This window comes from Erigeron canadensis, chromosome 3, assembly GCF_010389155.1.
Source record: "Erigeron canadensis isolate Cc75 chromosome 3, C_canadensis_v1, whole genome shotgun sequence".
In the NCBI taxonomy this organism is placed as follows: Eukaryota; Viridiplantae; Streptophyta; class Magnoliopsida; order Asterales; family Asteraceae; genus Erigeron; species Erigeron canadensis.
The window spans coordinates 47,150,043-47,170,456 of NC_057763.1; the positions used below are offsets into that span (position 1 = coordinate 47,150,043).

Genomic DNA, 20,414 nt, shown 5'->3' on the forward strand with positions numbered 1-20,414 from the left:
TGAACACGAGTTCCTTCTGAAGTCAACAAGGCCAGTTTCTTTCATTTCATAATTTGAAATAGGATGACAATTACTTCTGAGTTCCCTTTTTAGTGGTCGCCAAATTTCTACAGTATATTTAGCCATGTAGGTGATCCAGGTTTAGGTTACTCATCACATGAAGACGCACCCTATCAGAAAATAGTAATTTTCGGCATGTTGGTGCACGAATCTGTGAGTGAATGAATAACATTCGAATAAAAGCGGTAGAACAACTAAACAAGTAGTAATATCTTATACCAAAAGAAATGGAAATAAATAGTGGCATGACAAATCAGACACCTAGAAGCAACTTCATATGAGCATACAGTTTATCCATACTGTAAAAACAAAGTCAATTTTCATATAGACGCCTAAAAGCAACTTCAATTGAGCCGAATTCTAAAATGAAGGAAGTAGCTCCATTCCTAAAGATGAAACTTTCATACAGTTTATGAACACTGTAAAAACGAAGGATTGAAGCAAAAAGATATCAGCGTACCATCTCAAGTATCCTCTAATGCCGATAAACTCTCTCCGACTTCACTCCACATATGGGCATTTTTAGGAAACCTCTCTTTCATTTGCCCAACAAGCTCTCTGGCCTCTTGAACCTTCGAAGCTTTGACAAGCCCCATGACAAGTAACTTCATAGTCGAGAAATTGGGAACCCAATCTTTCTCCATACTCTGCTTGCAAACTTCCAACGCTTCTTCAAAATCACCAGCTTTGCACATATAACTAACAAGTGTAAAATAGCAATCACTATCCGGTTTAAAGCCACTATTAATCATCTTGTGAAACAAGTCCTTGGCTTTTTCCAACTCCCCTTCCTTACAATACCCATGAATCAAATGACAATGAGTTACCGAATTAGGCTTCAACCCACTTAACGAAAGCCGGTCAAGCAGCTCCTTTGCTTCGTCTGTCTTGTTGAGCTTACACAGGCTTTGAATCCTCGTATTATACGTTGCTATCGTTATAGCCACTTGATGTTTCCTCATCACCTCTAAAACTTTCCCAACCTCTTCAAACTTTTCCTCTTTATAAAACCCAGCAATCAAAATACTAAAAGTAGTCGCATTTGGTTTACAGTTGTTCCCAACCATCTCATCAATAACCGAATAACACAAACTAGAATCACCAGACTCACAAAAAGACTTGATCACGGTGTTATACGTGTCAAGATTGGGCATAACCCCATACTTTCCAGGAAATTTGCGATAGACCCGTTTAACCTCATCATATTCCTTAACCGACCTACAAGAAAACAACAAAGCATTTAAAGATTTAGCATTTTGAGGAATACCCAGTTGAGACATTTCATCAAACAGTTGGAAGGCATTGTTTAAAAGGCCGGCTTGACCGTAATAGATGATGGCGTGAGCAACGAACTTTTCGTTGTTTAAATCAGGTCTGGTGCGAAGCAGCTCATTAATGAAGCTAATTATAGAATCAAAGTCATTTGAAGCAGCAAGCTTTGAAATGGCAATGGAAAGCGCAATGCGATCAAGATGCGATTCGGGTGTGAGTGAAGCTGCTCGGCAGATTTCGATGATGCGTTTGGGGTTCTTTTCGGATTTGAGGAGAGAAAGAGCGGCTCGTGATTTTTCTTTGGTGGAAAGTGGGGTGGTGGTTGTGGAATTATTGTTAGGGTTTAACAAGATTGATAAATGGCGGCCAGATTGGAATCGAGTCAAAGAAGTGAAATGATGATGATTAGGGTTTAAGCATCGAAGCAGCTTCAACATGGAAGCCATTGATTTAATTGATTGATTGATTGATGTTTGGAAGTGTGACAGTGCTTTTGCAGTGAAATTCAACAAGGTAATATGGTAAAAAAGAAAAAGGCAAATATCTATATCTATATTTATATTTATCTAACAAAAAACAACGCAATCCCTGCGCGGGGTATTAGGAAAGTAAGCTATAGACAGTCTTACCTCTACACAAAGGTAGAGAGACTGCTTCCATAAGGAACTCCGGCCACAAAAGAGTGCACGACGGAAAAAGAGAAATGTTTAGAAAAACATATCTGTCTGTCGAGAATCTTAAAAGAAGAAATACCTTTCTGCTAGGTCCGGCTACTATTCGGGACGAACGAGTATCAATCATGCGCCCTACCGATATCTTAAAAACATGTTTGACAATACAAATACAAATACGAAAGCAACCATATTGGGCATATTAAACAACATAAAAGTAGCAAACTAATAAGTAACTTGAACAAGTAGTGAGAAACAACGAAGACAAACATACATATAAATAAGAAATGATAAGACCAGAAAGGAGCCCGATTGGGCCAAGGCAGTAACGACTTCTAAACAATCTATGGAAAAAAAAAAGAACTTAGGCCGCCTAGCTATACTAATCCTAGTCCTCTCACCGGCTCTCCAAACCATTAAACTAGTCCTAGACACCTTGTCCTCTAGATAAACTCTCATTGGTCATGTCCTCCGACAGACATTTTGGGGGAACAAACACAAGCGTAACCTCCCCCTCGGTTTAGGCCTCTCGAGACTCAAGGCCAAAAACCCCTACGAAAGGTCACAGAGAACCAAAGTCTAGATAAAAAGTCTACTAAATCTAAAACCCATATGCCTTACCCTCGCATTCCACTACCTTACCTGGAAGCTCCTATAGCGCATTCGGAATTCCGTACTTCCACCTCCATCTACCTACCACTCTTCTTGTCACGTCAAAGTCTTCTGTAGCGAAGCTGAGCCACTTCTCTAGGCCAAACCCTCACAAACCTCCTTTGGCAAGGCAATATGGGAAAAGATGACTATCTAGGCCGCCCAAAAATCCTACCCTAACCTAATATTCTACTCTAATCCTAGTTCTCCATGTCGTCCTATCCGACGTCATGTCTTTCGACAGGCCAAGTTCTATTAGGTCCTTCGCTAATCGATCCTCCCACCTCATCTTAGGTCGCCCCCTTCTTCGTATGCCGTCCACATGAATAGACTCCGCTCTCCTTAGTGGTGCAGTTTCATCCCTTCTCCTAACATGGCCAAACCATCTCAAGCGCTCTTCCCTTAGCTTGTTAATGATGGTCCATACTTCAAGTTCTGCTCTAAAAGCTCCCGTCGGGATCCTGTCTGCTAAGGTCTTTCCGCAAGTCCACCTTAACATCCTTATCTCAGCCACCTCTACTCGAGCCGGCTGAGATGAGGATGTTAAAATATATTTATATTTATATTATATTATATTACATTCTAAAATATAATTTATTTATTTATTATTATTATTATTTTTTTAATCAATCGTTTATTAAACCACAAAAAATTTACAATTTTTCAAACTCATGGTTGTGAGAGTCCGTCATTTACAATTTTCTACTTGTGTAAACCATGCTATATGTTACTTCGAAACCAAAAATACGAAACTACACAATGTGTCAAGTTTTAAATGTGTACATCAGCAAAAACAACCATTTATCTATCTTTTGCACCATTGATCAAAGCACCAAATTATCAATACTTGCAAGTAAACAACATACCTTAGGGGCAAGGGTACATAGCCAATTTATCAATTTTTAGCAAACTTTTAACCAATCTTAACTTGCCATGTGGCAATGTCAAAACTTTGTCGATAATTGCCAATTTTGATGGGATTAATGCAAATGAAAAAGTTGATTGGTTCCCTTTTCCTTTCTTCTACATCAATATCATCACCAAACATTTATATCTATCGGTCTTCTCCTTTCTTCTTCGTTTTTGTTTCTTTATCAATCTATATCTATCGGTCTTCTCCTTTATTCACATCGCTGGAAAACAGATGACAACGGGGTTGCCGGAAAACAATGAAGGAAGAAGGAAGCATCGCCGAAAAAGAGGACTTCAATTACAAGATATATCTCTTTATTTCATCAGGTATGTGTATGTGAGCTCTTGAATGGTGAGGATGGCTGGAACACACACCAACAATATTTCGGCGATGATTTTTTTTGGAATTTTTCCGGCGTGTGTGCATATACATATCGTGTGTGTGTATGTGTGATTGTGTGTGTGAGAAACAGGAAGAACGGTCAATAACACTTCTTCCAACACACCCAACGTTCAAATGGATCAGCTATTCTTGGTCGATTGGAGTTGTCGATTTTTGCCAGAGTGAATGTAAGGAGCCGACTTACCGATTCTTGCTGATTGAACTTGCCGATGAAATTGTCGACTACACCCTTGTCCCTTATATACCAACACAACTGAACCAATTGTCATGTCCTTTTTAACTCTCCATATGCATTGCACTATTTAAATCTCAATCTATTTAGTCTCATCTTTATACCTTCCAAAAAATAATCTTCTAATTACTCCTTTGAAATTTTAACTTTGTTGAAAATTCTATTGTTCCTCTCTTTCCATACCCAATAGACACAAGCAGCTAAACAAATCCGTTGTACTAAAATATTTATTCCTTCAATTTTTTCAACTAAATAATTAATAATCTTAAAATATATATAATTTTTATTATTTTAAAAATCTATATTTAAATATCTATACTATCTACTTAAAAAACATATAATACACTTTTATACTATTTATTTTAAATTAATTAACTTTACATTAATAATCATACTAAAGTTTGTTACTTATGTGTAAAATAATAAAATAATAAAGCAAACTTATTCTCTCTTTAAACTTTTCTACTTTTAAAATACCTCTAAATGCTATTAATATTATAATAAACATCATCTATGAGCCTATTGAATAACATCAATTTATTAATTTATAATATCTACGACTGAATTCCTAAAGTTTTTAAACTATTATTTTACATCAATAATCGATACTTTTTATTGCCTCCCATAACCATCATCATGACGTTGTCGCTACCACAACCGATGCCACATTTAATACATTCAACTAAAATATTTTTTAAAAATAATATATATATATATATATAGTGAAGGGATCAAGTGAGAACCAACATATATGGTGAGAATCATTGACAAATTATCTCTAAGGGCTTTGCCCTTAGAATTAAGGGTTACGCCCGTACCGTAACAACCGTCACCATCTCTTGGATCGCCGCCCATCAAATCCATACCATTCCCATATGCATCCAGTGACAACCCTTTAGAACAGATGTAGGGCAACGCCCGTACCGTATCCATACGTTTTTTTAACACGTAACCCATATAAATTTTTACAAATTTTTTTTATTTTATTTATTTATTTTTGAAATGGGTTTTTGTTAAAAGAAAATATAAAAAAAAAGTTTCAAAAAACGAAAAGCAAATATTCAAAAAATAAAAAACCACACAAAAAAGAAAAAAGATGGAGGGAAACTAATGGTTCTCACGGGGTTCTCACATTAACCCTGTCCTATCTATATATATATATATATATATATAGACAATCAAATAATAACAGTTTAAAAATAAGAACGATGAGAACACCCTTAAAAACATCATTTTGATGTATTAAAAGTCTATAAAACTGACATAGTGCATAACTAATTATCATTATTCAAGTGTTTAACAACACATTGATTCATCAAAATCGAAAAAAACACGTTTTTTGTTGGATGCATCATTTTGATGAATATCCATCCAGATGGATGCACAAAACAAAAAACATGATTATTTCGATTTTAACGGATGAATTTGTTGTTAAACACTTAAATAAAGATAGTTAGTTATGCACTACGTTAGTTTTATGGACTTTTAATGCATCAAAATGATGTTTTTAAGGTGTTCTCATCATTCTTATTTTAAAAGTGTTCTCACCGGAGTGTTACCCCGTATAAGGAGAAAATCAAAAGTTTCACTTTCAAGATATTAATCAAGCCAATCAAAGTAGAAAAAAGAAAATCTTTGCGAAAGTGTGAACATAACTTTTGAGACTTCTCCAAAATGCTACCGTCTTCTTTAACTACAATCAACTTCAAATTTTTATTTTCTTATCTTACACTTTTTTATAAGAGTCCGATACCTTTTTATTAACAAAAAAAAAAAAAAAACAAAAGAAAAACTTATGTTTAACTTATTTTTTTGGGCATCCCAATAAACCACCCAATCAATGACCTTGTAATTAACAAGCAGTACACCAAAAACACAACTCCAAGATTCTGTCTAATCTTTCTTTCTTTCTCCCCCAATATCCCTCCATCAAGATTGATTGTGGGGATCGATTACTTTATCACAAAACTTGTGATTTTGGACTAGAATGACAAGAATGGGAGTGGGTTTGAAGTTGATTGATGATTTGTCATCATCTGATTGGTGGGAGATGATTAATGAATCAAGAAAGTGGCAAGATGGAATTTTTTTCACTCTTTGTGCTTTTTATGCCCTTGTTTCTGCTATTGCACTTGTAAGTTATCTTACCCATATGACAAATATACCTTTTTTTCATATAAAAGTTTATATTTTAGAGTAATATGTGATGTGGGTGTATCGTTCGAATCTCACTAGGTAAACATTAATATGTTATTTTACCTTTGGTAGATTAGGTTTACTTAAAAACTTGGCTTAAGGATATGATTTTCAAGAAATTGTTGGAAAGAAGTGTTCTTTTGAGATAAAAAGACAAAAGAACTTATGGATGCACATAAACTAAGAAGCCTTAATGTTTACATAGTTGTAAGTTATGTTATGAATTTGTAGGATAGTTAGAAGGAACCTTGAATTGGATTGTTTTACAGTTAGATAACTTAGTCTTCTGTGTATTTGTGGCGGCTCAATCACTGTGTGATTTTCGCTCTGAAGCTAGCGTGATAGTTTGACTTATTTCCGGGTAATAAATGGGTTAATAATGATGTTGATGTGATGCTGACATGACCGTGTTATGGCAATGTGATGGAGCCATCATTCTGTATGCTCGTATGTACTTGTCTAGATATATTAGAAAAAAAAGGGAGGAGGGGGGATTTTGTCTATAAGCCAAAAGTACATGTTTTTAGCTGTAAAATCATCTACAGCTCTATATGATTGCAGATTCAGTTAATTAGGATCGAAATAAGGGTGCCAGAGTATGGCTGGACGACACAAAAGGTTTTCCATCTCATGAATTTTATTGTGAACGGAGGTAGGACATCGATCTGTTGAACGCTTTTCTCTTGAAAGGTTAGTATTGATGACTGATAAGTACGCATTTCTTGGCTTTTTGCAGTTCGTGCCATTGTCTTCGGGTTTCACTTACAAGTGTTCAGTTTGCATCCCAAGGTGCGTATGCCATTTCCTTAGAAGTAGGGTGTCTAGGCTATCTGGCTGAGTTGACCTAGAAAACGTTTTCTCCAAAAACTTCTTATTCTTATTTATAGATAACTAAGGTGTCAAATCTGATTACAAAAGCTATATTATTTTGTTAGTAATCTGATTTCATCTTATTTTGTTACAAACATGTAATCTACAAAAAATTGGTTAATAGGTTTGCATTTGGATGTTATTGGAAGTTCCCAGTCTACTATTTTTTTCAACATATACTCTACTTGTCCTATTTTGGGCAGAGATATATCATCAGGCAAGTTAACTTGATTTTTCGCATCTCCAGTCATATTATTGTGGGCATCACATCGTCTTTCTTTGTATCTTATTGTATCTTTATGCAGGCTAAAAGTTTGCCAACGGATAAACTTAGGGTTGTTTATGTGTCAGTTAATGCAGGGGTTTATTTGATCCAAGTAAGCTACTTATAAGCTTTTGTTCTTATTTGTCTTCTAGTTGAGCCTTTTACTGAATTTGATATGTTGTCTGTGATCTCATACAGTATGTTCATTAGAAGTTCAAAAAACAGTAACCACTAAAGTTGTATATATTGTTGAAAACTCGTTAGAAGTTTCCACTGTTTTATATACATCCAGGTCAAGTTTTTAATTTACTCGGTATTAGTATCTGACATGAGTTGTATGCATCAGGGTTGTCTTTGGCTATACCTATGGTTGGATGATAGCCACACAGTGCAATTGCTCGGAAAGATATTTGTTGCAGGTTAGGCCCAAGTTTCCATTTATTTTAACCAAAAGTTGACGTTAGATTCTGAATGAATTTAAAATCTCTGGAAGTGTATATACATGATAGACTAATTTGGTAACAAAACAACCTCTTTCTTTTGAGAAGTGCCCCTTCCGTTCCTTGAAAATCACAATGTTTGATTGGGCATATAGCTTTGATGAAGTTCTTACTATTCGTCAAATCTTTAAGATACCTATTGTTAGTAACAAATAATGGAATCTTGTGCCAAAGTGATATCATAATGACAGTTGAAAGATGTTTGATGGTAGTTGAAAGTTTCCTTAAATGGAAACCTTATTGTTGCACATAATGAAAATCTTTGTGTATGAATACCAAAATTGACCCTTTGTTTTACTTTTAGAGTTTTAGGAGATATTCATAGTTTATGTTCTATCCTGCAGTTGTATCACTTATGGCGGCGGTGGGTTTCCTGCTTTATGGAGGAAGGTGAGACTTCAAATACACATTGGCAATATGATTAAATATGTGGATTATTTTCTGTTAGCAGTTGTTTCAGATTATTTCTATGTCTGTAAATTGTTACATAGAATCATTTTGTAGGTTATTTGTCATGCTGCGACAGTTTCCAATTGAGTCTAAAGGGAGGCAGAAGAAGCTTCACGAGGTTGGTACTTATTTCTAGTAGTTTCCTTCTAATAATTAAAACTTGGTGGGACAAATACTAATATTAGTTCTGATTATTTCCGGTCAAAATAATCAGAAGAAAACTGATTATTGAGTTACATGTAAGACTACCAAATGATATCTGGCTATAATGTATAATCAGCCGATTAGCTTGCTCTGATTCAAGTCACAATAATGAATTTTGACAAAAGAACAATACGTTATTCTTCTCTGCAAATAGAGTGGTTTATCAATTACTATGCAGTGAATTGTCCTTGACCTCTATAACTCGTGCTAACTGTTGCAGGTGGGATCTGTGACAGGAATATGCTTTACCTGTTTTCTAGTAAGATGCTTTATGGTAAGGCCGGATCTTTCTTATTCAACTATTATATTTGCGAGAACTTTGAATAGGAAGAGTTGTTACATTCTTGAATTTGACAGCAACTGTTTGCATGTTAGTAATAGATCATAGTTGTCTTAAATGATACACAATTTTTAATGAGAAGGGCTGTATTATCACGCTTGTCAGCATGTGATTAGACAACGTGTTTGCTTATGTTTAAACAATCGCCCCTCCACTACCCCAACACTCCATATGTATTCATACCATCTGAGTATATTTGAACCTGACTTTATTAATTGCAGGATGTCCTATCTGCTTTTGATTCACAAGCTTCATTGGACGTACTTGATCACCCGGTTTTAAATTTGTTTTTCTACATGGTACTATACTACTCCCCATCTTCATTTTAGTCGTTAGGCCAGGTTTGTGTTTTTTTGGGGGGGTCATGGGTATATTGCTAATGCCTGCAACTGAACTATTGCAATCATTTAGGCTTTTGAACTATAAAAGAGGCCAAATAACCAGGTCCATTCGCAATAATTCCGGCCAAAATGGTACTAGAGAATGATAAAAGTTAGTATTACTCCTTAATTTCAATTCCAAGATCATGAATGTTGCCCCACCTCTTGCTTGGTCATTGAGGTTTTATTTCTTTTAGTTATAGTCTCAGAGTTGGTCAGGGCTATTTTTATCATCAGGAAATTTGCCCAGATATGTTGTGAATCACCAGGTTGCGTAGCTGCACAGCCTCTTACGTTCTTTTTGTCACTCAGCAGTTTTTAGGACAGAACTGCAATAGTTCTATGGGTTCCGTAAACATTCTTCCATTTTAAACAGTATCCGTACGAGTTCTTTTATCCCTGAAGTATAAGTTATAAACATAACTTATAGATGCTGACTGTTCAAATATATCTACTGGCTTGGTTAAGCGATACAGAAGGGGGTCAAGCTGTCATGATTTCCAAACCATTACTTTTAGTGTCATCAAGTTGAATCGGACGTTTATTTTATTCACTTGTTCACCTGACATTCTCTTTTATTCCTTGAACAGCTTGTTGAGATCCTCCCATCAGCTCTGGTGCTCTACATTCTTAGAAAGCTACCTCCCAAGAGAGTATCGGCCCAATACCACCCTATTCGTTAGCATCACCTGCATTCATTCGTCTGCCAGTGGAGTTCACAAAGTTAACAGTTTGTTTGATGCTGTCGGATTTGGGCAGACCACAATATAGACCTAAGCTGCTATTTTGTTGTAGAATTATAGTATCAGTTGTCAATGCAACTTGATTGGGGAAATTTTTTTGATCAATTTCTTCATTGAAAATTTAGAACCTATTAGTGGTGTCTATACATTTGATCACCATTATGTAATCTGAAGAATTGTAGAACTCAGAATTAGGTTTATGTTTGTACCTTCTTTTTAACAAGTTTATGTTTGTACCTGATATAAAGTAAATTTTTTGGTGGCTTGTAATTTATTTAGAGTAAATAATTTACTTGCCGATACTTAATAAATAACGGACAGGGATCCTTATCCATATATAACTTAGAATGAACAAGTGTCGGATATAAAAATAAAAACTAGCACCTTGTGTTAGCAGCTCTCCAAGTAGTATGTGAATCTTATTAGCAGATCTCCGAGTAGTCAATGTTATTTTGATGTTTTGTATCTCTTAAATCTCAATGTTCCATGGAAAGAATAGAACATAGTATATAACCAAAACGTATTCCTTTCTCAGGTAGGCCCATCACTAGGACACATAGGAACCACATGAGTTTAACAATCACTATCGGTTTTAGAACCAACCAAGATTATCATGGTTGAAATACCATCAAAGTAGTTATTAAGATGATTAAAATAAGAGAAAATGTCACAAATGGTCCTTGTGATTTGTCATATTCGCATTTTGCCCCCTGTGTTTTTTTTTCGTTGCAAATAGTCCCTGCATTTTTCATTTTCATTACAAGCAGTCCCTAGCACTAACAGTCATTAGTTTTTGGCCGTTAGTGAGGGTATAATAGTCCATAAAACACTCTTCTTCTCCATCCTTGTTCCTTCTTCCGACCAAACACCACCACCACCACCAAAATCCGACCATCAAAATCCTAAATATGGCTACGTAAAAAAGTTAACACAATCCTTCTTTTTCTTTTAAGAAGATACCATTTGTTATCTTTCAAACACAATTTGTAACCTTTATCTTCTTCCTCAAAATTTGACATTCAAAGCCCCCGTAATAGATCTGCTCCAACAACCATCTCAATCTCCCTCTTTTCAATCTTCAGTATCATACATATATTTGTATCTAATGTCTATATCTAACACAACCATCTAATTACAATATACCATAACAAAAATCATGTAACAACTAGTCATCTAAAAACATCAAAACAACAATTAAATAAATTAAATGTACCTAATAATTAATTGCTCGTGAGGATGAAATAATAGAATTAAAATTCCAATTAAAAACCAAAAGCCTTAAACTTTATGTTGTTCACGAACACACAACTAACATCTAGGCCCCTATTATTTTTAATGAATTGCTTTTTGTTTTAGATGACTCTCTCTTTGACCAGATTCCTAGCCACCCAATCTTCACATCCTAATTTTCATATATATTTTTTTTTGTTTTGTTGATTGTTTGTTGGCAGGGAACTCCAACAACCACATATTGAATAGCAAAAGCTCATCAAATTCTCTACTCATTATCGATATTGAATTCAATTTGCACAACTATATTTCATTCAAGAAATTCACACTCAAAAATCAACACAAACATTTGTTCCTCTCTCCGTCGCGCCACCACACAACCACTGCGCCACCACCATCCCACCTCTGGTACACCGCCTACAACAAACGGTAACCTAAACCTATCCAACACCCTAACCCATCCAAAAAATTTCAATCGATCAGATCTTTGTTAGATGAGAGAACATATATAGGAACGAATGGATGGATATTTTTGTGTAGATTGATGGATGGATCTTTTTTTTTTCTATCCATATATATGTATATATACTGATATGTATATATATATAATAGATTATAGTTGGTGAAAACTTAAATGGATTCTTGAATAAGATCTAGAAAATTACTTAGATATTTAAGGATGGGACAATGTGTGAGAGGAATAAGGAGACTATTGAAGGGATATAAGATCCAAATACATATATGGAAATATAAAATACATACGTATAAAATATATATGCATATTGTTAATTGAAAAAAGTTTTTATTACAAATAGTCCATGTGGATAGTGAAAGGACGATTATACCCTCACGTGGTTCGCACATGAAAGGTTTAAACGACTAAAACTAACAGAAGTTAATGTCAGGATTGCTGACAACGAAAATGAAAAATGCAAGGACTATTTGCAACGGAAAAAAAACACAGGGGGCAAAATGCGAATATGGCAAACCACAAGGACCATTTGTGACATTTTCTCTTAAAATAACTATTCAATCCGTTTGTACTATAAAGGACGGACTTGTTAGTATGCAACAAACTAACATTTGATCATGAGGGGCAATTCCACTGTTATGTGAAAGCTTAAAAGCATGCAAATCAGAGTTAAGTTCTTTTAGTAGACAGCAACATGGGTACAGGAACATTTAAACTAATATATAAACCATCTGAATAGTTTAAAATTCAGCCAAAGAATAGCATTTGGCAGATCACTTATATTGTTTTCTTCAACCACACTGTATATGGTCTTTGCTATTTACAGTTCAATTTGACCTGTTGGGCAACCTATGTACAGGTCATGGGAAGTTATTAGCCCCCACATTTTGAAGTATAAGAAAACCTATAAATTGGAACAGCTACGCACAATCAGTTCATAAACAATAAATATACTAGTTCTCAATAGTTCTTTACACAAGTAACTAACAAAACATCGTTAAGTTATGTGCAGTTGAGGTATAAAGCTGCCATGCAACCTCTAAGAAAGATTTCTACATGATGCGCTTTAGGAGGCTCACAATACCCTTAACCTTCCATTATTTGGATCATTGCCTTATTTCATCAATAGGTGGAGCGGCAAATCTCACTTCTGCAGGACGCGCGACTACAACAGGTTCATCACCATCAGCAAACAGCGTTTTGATGAATGATGGCGTTCTTAGTGGTCGTCTTCCAGTCATCTTTGGATACACATCTTCAAGGAAATAGTAGGCGTGACCAGCGATCATTCCCTGAGTTCATAAAGCATCAATAAACTATCATCACACAATCATATACCACCACTTCAATTCTACTGATGAAAAATAAACAAGAAAGAAAACATGAAAACGTTAAAATGATTAAAAAAATGTACTACATATCTTTCATCAACCAAAACACCCTTTAAAGAATCCGCCTCAAAAAGAGTCTGCCTCACTTCCTCTTAATGATATATAAACATGTACTTGCTCACTCTCATGACAAAGTCAACTGTTTCTTGTTTGGGAAGTTTCAAAGAAACTGGTGATGTTTATTTAGATCTAAATGATAGCACTATCAAAGAATACTTTATATAATTGGCATTTAATAAAGCAATTCTTTGAACTGCATGTTCTATAAAAATGATATTTTCTAAAATGAACACTTTGAACTTACAAGTAGATCCACCCAAGCACTAGCACCAACAAGAACAGAAAAGCCCAGTAAAACCTGCAGGACAATAAGAGGATTAGAAATCGATAGGCTCAACTTTAAAATCCTTTGATACAGATAAACGAAGGGCCTTTGACCTAGTGATATTTGGTGTTGCCCGTCAAGATATCAACCAACGTGGGTTCAAGTTTCACATGAGACAAGTGGTGTAAATAATTAGGTTTAGAAATGCAAGTCTTTACCTTTGAAAAAAAATGAAAAATCCACGAAGGACCCTTAGCTCGAGTTTAGGATAGTACAAGAACTCTATATTTTAAACATGAATGCAATTTATAATGATCCAAAAATAGATATCTTTTTATCCTTTTTCCATTTTATGGGTTGCATTTTTGTTTCTTAGGTTAGGTAAATGGAACTCATATAAATTTAATTAAATTCATTGACTGACATAAAAAGGTACTATTAACACTCATTTTTATTTTAAGGTACTATTCTTTTTGATAGTCAATTTAAGGTGCCTGAGTTACTTTCAACAATAAGGTACTCAAGTTATGTTTGGTTTTTAATAAAAGTATTACAATGTCCCTATTTTTTGAATCCAAAAATAACTCAGGTACCTTAAAACTTACAAACGAAGTATAGTAACTATAGAAGAAAAGGTTATAACAATAGTAACTTTTCACACCATTTTCCAGTGACAAAATATATAAGACTGGGAAACTTAAACATCGTTTTCAAAATATCAAAAGCGTAAACTAGCATACGACGATAAACCCTAAGAAACTAACGCTGTACATATGAACAATAACTCACCCAAGGTAAGTAAGCCGCAGTAAAAGTAAAGAGGCCTAAGAAACTCATATGAATAAATGGATTTTGCTTGCTCCAAACATAGACCTGCAAAACGGGAAAAAAAACAAAATTTTAAACTCATAAGAAATTCAAGTTGCTCCAGACTTAGATAACTATATATATATATATATATATAATGAACTAATTACCATCATAAATGTCAGTGAGTTGCTAAGAAATATGATCTTAGCAAAAGATTCTGACACATACGGGATCATCCCTCCAACAAGTACAATACCAGTCAAAACACTTGCACCAAATAGAAGCATATAAAAGAAATCTGCAGTCCTTCCCCTGAATGAATTCTCTTCAAGAAGCTTGCAGTATCGAGCGAGAAAGAACATATGAAACAGAAAGTCCAAGTCTGTAAACAGAAGAATTACCATGTTAGAGTAATATGATTAACGAGAATGCATTTGGTTAAAGGACAAAAAGTGAACTTTTCAAGAAGCCAAATGGAGCTTAGGCATATAACTATTACGAGTACAAAAAAGAAAGAATTACAAGAACCTACTGATTCCATCCATTAGAGTTACACTCAAAAATAGCTAGAAAACAATGGAAAAAGCGAAAGCCAATAATAGAAAAGAAAAAAAAAAAAACTTTTCCACATGATCAGGGGACTCACTTGGAGAATCAAATTTAGACGCTTAGAACAAGAGGTAATGAAGTAACCTCAGAAATCAAAACTTTATTTGAATTTTCAATGGTTGGTTTTCCCAAACTGCTTATTTTGACACTAAATAGTCCGAACTTCTTTTTGAGCATGATCAGTTTTTGCCAAGCATTCTAACTGATTTAATGACTTGAAGTAGCCATAATCAGTTTCAATGCACATCCAGATATGGATTATGATTTCTCTCTTATATGAATATAACACAGGCAAAGCTAACAAGTATTATCTTGATTTTGTGTGTGATGTTTAAACATGTTAGAATACAAAATATAATTCTTGTATCCGTGACAGCAAAAAACCAAGCTGGAAGATAATGGCGTATGAGAACACTTACCCATTTTCCTGAAGTAAAGAAAATTAGTGATCAGTCGCCAGATTTGGTATTGCTTAACGACAAGCCTGGGATTCAAGTATAAGTTATAGGGCGAGATGATCTGCACAATGATATACAAAATTAGGTTCAATAGTTAATGTAGTATCTCCAAGCAATTCCTTTCACGTTTATCCGGCATCAACCACGTGAAAAAATCATTCATGCTAATGAAAACAGTATATACAAATAATCCTAAAATAGTGAAAGTTTATACCATCTATTTATACCATTATGGCATTATATATTGCGTGAGCACAAATGATGGAATCATACATAAATAAGCATACAACCCTTATCTCATAAATTTTCGTAATAACTGCTACAGTTTCCGCCCTCCATTCAATATTTCTTGGGTCCAATTTTTGTTACAACGCACACCCACAAAGTGAAAGCTTATAAGCAAAGACTTTCATTCATCAAAATTATTATTTAACATATAATATTCTTAAGAAATACTGCATTAATCCTAATTGAGCACCAGTCTAAGATTACTCCTAATTTTTCATCAAATTAGAGGAAAGTTATTAAACAACCCATCAAAATCTTCGCATAACCCCCCCAAAATGCTAATTTCTAGGAAAAGTCCAGTTGTAAACGGATTATATAAGTTTAATTAAGAAAGGGGGGGAATAAATAAATAAAACCTCAAGGGAGCAACCAATAGTGGTAACAATTGCAGCAGTGAGATATGAACGAGTGATTATTGGCATCTGTTTATACCAATCTTCTACAGCTTGCGCCATCTTCTTCTTTTTCCCGATTACTTTTTTTTTTTTTTATTGATTTTGATTTGATTTATAATATATAAAAATCTAGAGAGAGAAACAGACGGATCTGGTTTTCTTTAACCTGCTATAGATATAGATTTCATATATAGATATAGATGTAGTATAAGTTGGTATGCCCTGTGTACTCCTATTATTATTTATTATTATTAAAATAATCTATATTATATTCAAAAAAATTACTCTGATATCAGTATTACAAACGCGATTTAAAGAGTGTGGATATCACGTACCACTCATAGATAGGTGTGACATGTTATAGCCAATCATTTTATCGACTAATGAAACTAGTAAATTAAATAAAAGAAAATGCCTGGTCAATATATAATCAGGTTTGAAAAATGATTTGTTACTTACAATGAAAATGATATAAAAAACATGTATCGCATAACTTCATGAAATACAAGTCAAATAATTCACAAATCGCCAAACTTACATATGAAGTGGCATGTATACAAACACTAATAATTACACTTATACATTAAAAAAAATCCAATCTTGTCAATTAATTGAGCAATGTCTCGAGCGATTTTTGTACCATAAATAACTTGTAGTCTTAATCTCATGGATGACCTTCTCCACATCAATGTTCTTGCCTTCGAATTTCAATTTGTTCCTTGTCTTCCAAATGCACCAACATGTAACAAAGACCACACATTTAAATACTTTTTTCCCTTTTCTTCCTAACCCACGTGTTCTTCGATAGAGAATAAGTCCCTAGCTGAGAAAAGAAAAATTGGATTGACCTTACACCATAATCCTATTCTGTACCATATTTTCAAGGCGATTTCACATGAGCATAAAATATGATCAATTGATTCATCTCCTTCCTGACACATACCACAAACCATGCTGCCAAAGTAGCAATTCCTAGTTCTCAAGGCGACCAATGTCGGTGCTCTGTTCAATGATACCCGCCACATAAAGATGTTACACTTCTTTGTTACCCATCTTGACCATTTGAGAACAACATTCTCATCTTGATTTCTCCCTTTTCTCAAAAATTCTTTGACATTCTTTACCGCAAAACTGCTATTTTTACTTCTTGTCCAAATCCATCTATCTTTTAGTTGGTTGATAATACTTTTCAAAACAAGTCAAATAATGTTTTTTTTTATAGTATAAACATAAATAAATTTGTAAGGGCAAGGGTTTAGTGTTAATGTATTGGCAAATTAGCAAGTTTGGCAAAAAAAAAAAATAGGCTAATAATACCATGTCAATTGTCATACCAAAAATCTTGCCAAAACTAGCTAAAATCTTGTCAAATTCCTTGGTATAGTGCAAAAAGTTGCCAATTTGCCAATTAAAGTTGTCGATGCATATTTGACCATATTTAAAATAAAAAAAGGCTCCCCAACGTTCACTTGCATCGGTCAAAACTAGCCGATGAAACTTGCCAAACTTGCCAATTAAAGTTGCCGATGCATGTGCTATAGGGTTGTCGATTTGCCGATAAAACAAGTTGACTACACCATTGCCCCTTAATAACCATCACCAAATGATTTTGTGAAACAGAGATTTGTTTTTTCACGAAATGTCTCAAAGTCTTAAATGATTCCCCATTGATAGAGTTTAAATTCAGGATTTATTAAACAAGTAATTCTTTACCTTAAACTTGGTTAAGACAACAAGATGTGTTCATGATGCGTTCAAACAGATAAAACCGAGGAATCGGACCGAAATTGAACCAAAAAAAAAATGAACATAACTAAGTACCTCAACCCAGTATTTGGTTCTATGTATTCATGCATCTCGGCCCACGGTTCAATCCATGTATGAACCAAAAAAGCTCATGTTTCAAGCCGGGCCGAAAAAAAGGATACAAATTTAATATTAAATGGGGGTAATAACTTCCTTTTGGTTAGCATACAAGATATACACATCTATCTATACTATATTAACAAGATTGGTACCTGTGCAATGTGGCTGCGGTGGCGGCAACAGGTGGTGCTAGTGGCGGTGGTGATAATGATGTGGTTATTAATCTAAAAGTAATTAATGTAAATGGTAGTGTAGTTATTTTATGGTTAATAGATGTATCTTTTGTAAATATTGTAGAAATCTTAGGTGAAAATATTTAAATTAATAAATAAATGAGATAGATAGTTTTGATAAATATGAGTGTAAAATTATTTAGGATATATTGGGTAAGTTTAGTGTGTGAGTTAGAAATATGTTAAAAATTAAGGGTATTTTCGGGTTTTTTAAAGGTAGATAGTTGAAAAAAAGGAAGAGTAGTTTGTTTATTAATAGAGTATAGATATAGATAAACAAATCACTCTCCTCTCTTTTCAACTTTCCACCTTTAAAATACATAAAATACCCTTATTTTTTAACACATTCTTAACTCACACTCTAAATCTACCCAATATATCCATAAAATATTTTACACCCATATTTATCCAAATTATCTATCTTCTTTATTAATTAATTTAAATATTTTCACCTAATATCTCTATAATATTCTAAATAAAGTTATTTACAAAAGATACATCTCTTAACCATAAAATAATTACACTACCATTTACGTCAATTACTTTTAGATTAATAATCATATCGTTACTACCACCCATTGTCACCACTGTCACCGCATTGCGCAAGTACCCATCTCGTTTTTTTAAATGGGGATTGTGACTTTTTATATTTACCAAAAATATTTATCGCATAGGTAACTTACATAGCTTTTTTCTCTAAGTTTCCAGAACTATAACGATTATAGTTCGCATACAAAAATAGCAGTAAGCTTTCATCATACAAGTAATACCATATTACCAATAAGTTTTTCTAATATTTAGCATAAGTATTTGTTTGTAGTTTCTAAATCAACTGATTTGTTTTTTTTTTTTGAAAATAAAGGAGTACTTGGTATGATGGAATGGAAAGGAGAGAAAGTGTAAAGAAAAAACTTTCTTTGTTTGTTTGTAATGAAAAATGAGAATGAAAAAAAAAAATGGGTGAGAATGAAAAAAAAAATTATCTTAATGATGTTATATGTATCAAAATTTATTATTATTTTAAACTTGGTATTTTTTTATATTAATAAACTATCGTACCATATAATAATACATTTTCTTTCCCAATACTCATTATTAATATTATTATTTTCATCATCTATGATTCTTTATTTCCTTTTTAGCAAACATCTCTTAGCTCATGGAAAATGCCATCGACCTCAAGTCACATTTACAAAAAAAAAAAAAATTAGTTCAGACTAAAAAAACATTATTTATTAATACGACCATAGTGCCCGCGCATTACGACGGCTAGAAGGCGAGAAAAATATAAATGGGAGACGGTGGTGGAGATCGAGGAGGCGGTGGAGAAGGAGGGTGGCGACAGAGGGTGATAGAAGGTCGATGAGAGTGTATAATAATTAGAGAGAATGAAGAAAGGAGGGTGTAATTTTTTTTTTATGTTTAAGTAGGGTATTTTGGGAAAAAAAAATATGCTTAATTTGTTAATCATATTCTCTTTATAAGGGATTATAAATTAATAAGTTTTCTCTAAGACTAATATATAATTTTGATCGGAAAGAAACGAGGATAGCATAAATATTACCTTTATTTCATTAAAAGTGTCAAATTCAAATATATAAATTCTTTATTTTTAAACTTTGACCTTAAATTGTATTTTTTTTTTGTTATATAAGTTACAATAATGAAAGTCATATCAATGAATACACCTCTAAAACAGAATCGAATTTGTACAACTTTCATTAAGTATTAGATAACAAAAAAAATTATTTAATGTTAATTTTAAAAAATTGACTTTAAACATTCAAAATATGACATTCTTAATGGGACAAAGAGACATTGAAACTGTTATAGTGCCTTGCTGTTAGTGACTATGCAGCCTTGACAACCATTTAAAGGCTTCGATTTTCAAATCGTGATCTTAGTCCAACCTTTCATACCGAAAAACCGACTACAACCCGAGTATATATACAGAATAATATATATCATAGTTTAGTTTGACGTTCTTGTACATTTTTGTTTTCAATTTTAATTAGAATTCAAACAATAAGACTAAATAGTTTCAAATCTGATTTACATTAGATATCTGTCTGAAGATGTGAAAATCAAGAGACACTTTGATCTCTAGGAACGGGTAACAAAAACAATATTTCAAAACCAAGTACATGTCTACCAGATTCTCATGTGTTCATGTTTTTCATTTACAAAT

General features: G+C 33.6%; 3 protein-coding genes across 4 annotated transcripts; 1 reads left to right on the plus strand and 2 right to left on the minus strand.

Moving 5' to 3' along the window:
- Positions 1-237: 237 nt before the first annotated feature.
- Positions 238-1,834, minus strand: LOC122590805 (pentatricopeptide repeat-containing protein At1g61870, mitochondrial-like). Of its 2 annotated transcripts, XM_043762972.1 has the most exons (2): positions 1,414-1,833; positions 238-1,278 (listed from the first exon to the last, which is right to left on the minus strand). In XM_043762972.1, the coding sequence occupies exons 1-2, from the start codon at positions 1,776-1,778 to the stop codon at positions 525-527; spliced, it is 1,119 nt and encodes a 372-aa protein (XP_043618907.1). In that variant the 5' UTR covers positions 1,779-1,833; the 3' UTR covers positions 238-524. The 2 variants fall into 2 exon arrangements, with proteins under 2 accessions (XP_043618907.1, XP_043618906.1); XM_043762971.1 differs by having other exon boundaries at positions 238-1,834.
- Positions 1,835-5,973: 4,139 nt separating this feature from the next.
- On the plus strand, positions 5,974-10,419 carry LOC122590806 (tobamovirus multiplication protein 1). Its single transcript, XM_043762974.1, has 11 exons — positions 5,974-6,335; positions 6,959-7,049; positions 7,134-7,186; positions 7,392-7,484; positions 7,573-7,644; positions 7,879-7,951; positions 8,377-8,422; positions 8,537-8,600; positions 8,907-8,960; positions 9,248-9,325; positions 9,997-10,419. Exons 1-11 carry the CDS (start codon positions 6,189-6,191, stop codon positions 10,087-10,089), a joined length of 864 nt encoding a protein of 287 aa, XP_043618909.1. The 5' UTR covers positions 5,974-6,188; the 3' UTR covers positions 10,090-10,419.
- A 2,366-nt stretch (positions 10,420-12,785) lies between these two features.
- LOC122592410 (derlin-2.2) lies at positions 12,786-16,317 on the minus strand. The gene is made up of 6 exons (XM_043764626.1): positions 16,089-16,317; positions 15,406-15,505; positions 14,545-14,759; positions 14,357-14,440; positions 13,547-13,600; positions 12,786-13,143 (listed from the first exon to the last, which is right to left on the minus strand). Exons 1-6 carry the CDS (start codon positions 16,185-16,187, stop codon positions 12,958-12,960), a joined length of 738 nt encoding a protein of 245 aa, XP_043620561.1. The 5' UTR covers positions 16,188-16,317; the 3' UTR covers positions 12,786-12,957.
- Between the last annotated feature and the right edge of the window lie 4,097 nt (positions 16,318-20,414).

Coding starts and splice junctions, on each gene's coding strand:
- LOC122590805 (XM_043762971.1), bottom strand. CDS start 1,778: ATGGCTTCCATGTTGAAGCTGCTTCGATGCTTAAACCCTAATCATCAT.
- LOC122592410 (XM_043764626.1), bottom strand. CDS start 16,187: ATGGCGCAAGCTGTAGAAGATTGGTATAAACAGATGCCAATAATCACT. Junction 15,506..16,088: donor CTATTGGTTGCTCCCTTGAG/GTTTTATTTATT, acceptor ATCATTGTGCAG/ATCATCTCGCCCTATAACTT. Junction 13,144..13,546: donor GTGCTTGGGTGGATCTACTT/GTAAGTTCAAAG, acceptor TTATGAACTCAG/GGAATGATCGCTGGTCACGC.
- LOC122590806 (XM_043762974.1), top strand. CDS start 6,189: ATGACAAGAATGGGAGTGGGTTTGAAGTTGATTGATGATTTGTCATCA. Junction 7,050..7,133: donor GAATTTTATTGTGAACGGAG/GTAGGACATCGA, acceptor GGCTTTTTGCAG/TTCGTGCCATTGTCTTCGGG. Junction 7,485..7,572: donor GGGCAGAGATATATCATCAG/GCAAGTTAACTT, acceptor ATCTTTATGCAG/GCTAAAAGTTTGCCAACGGA.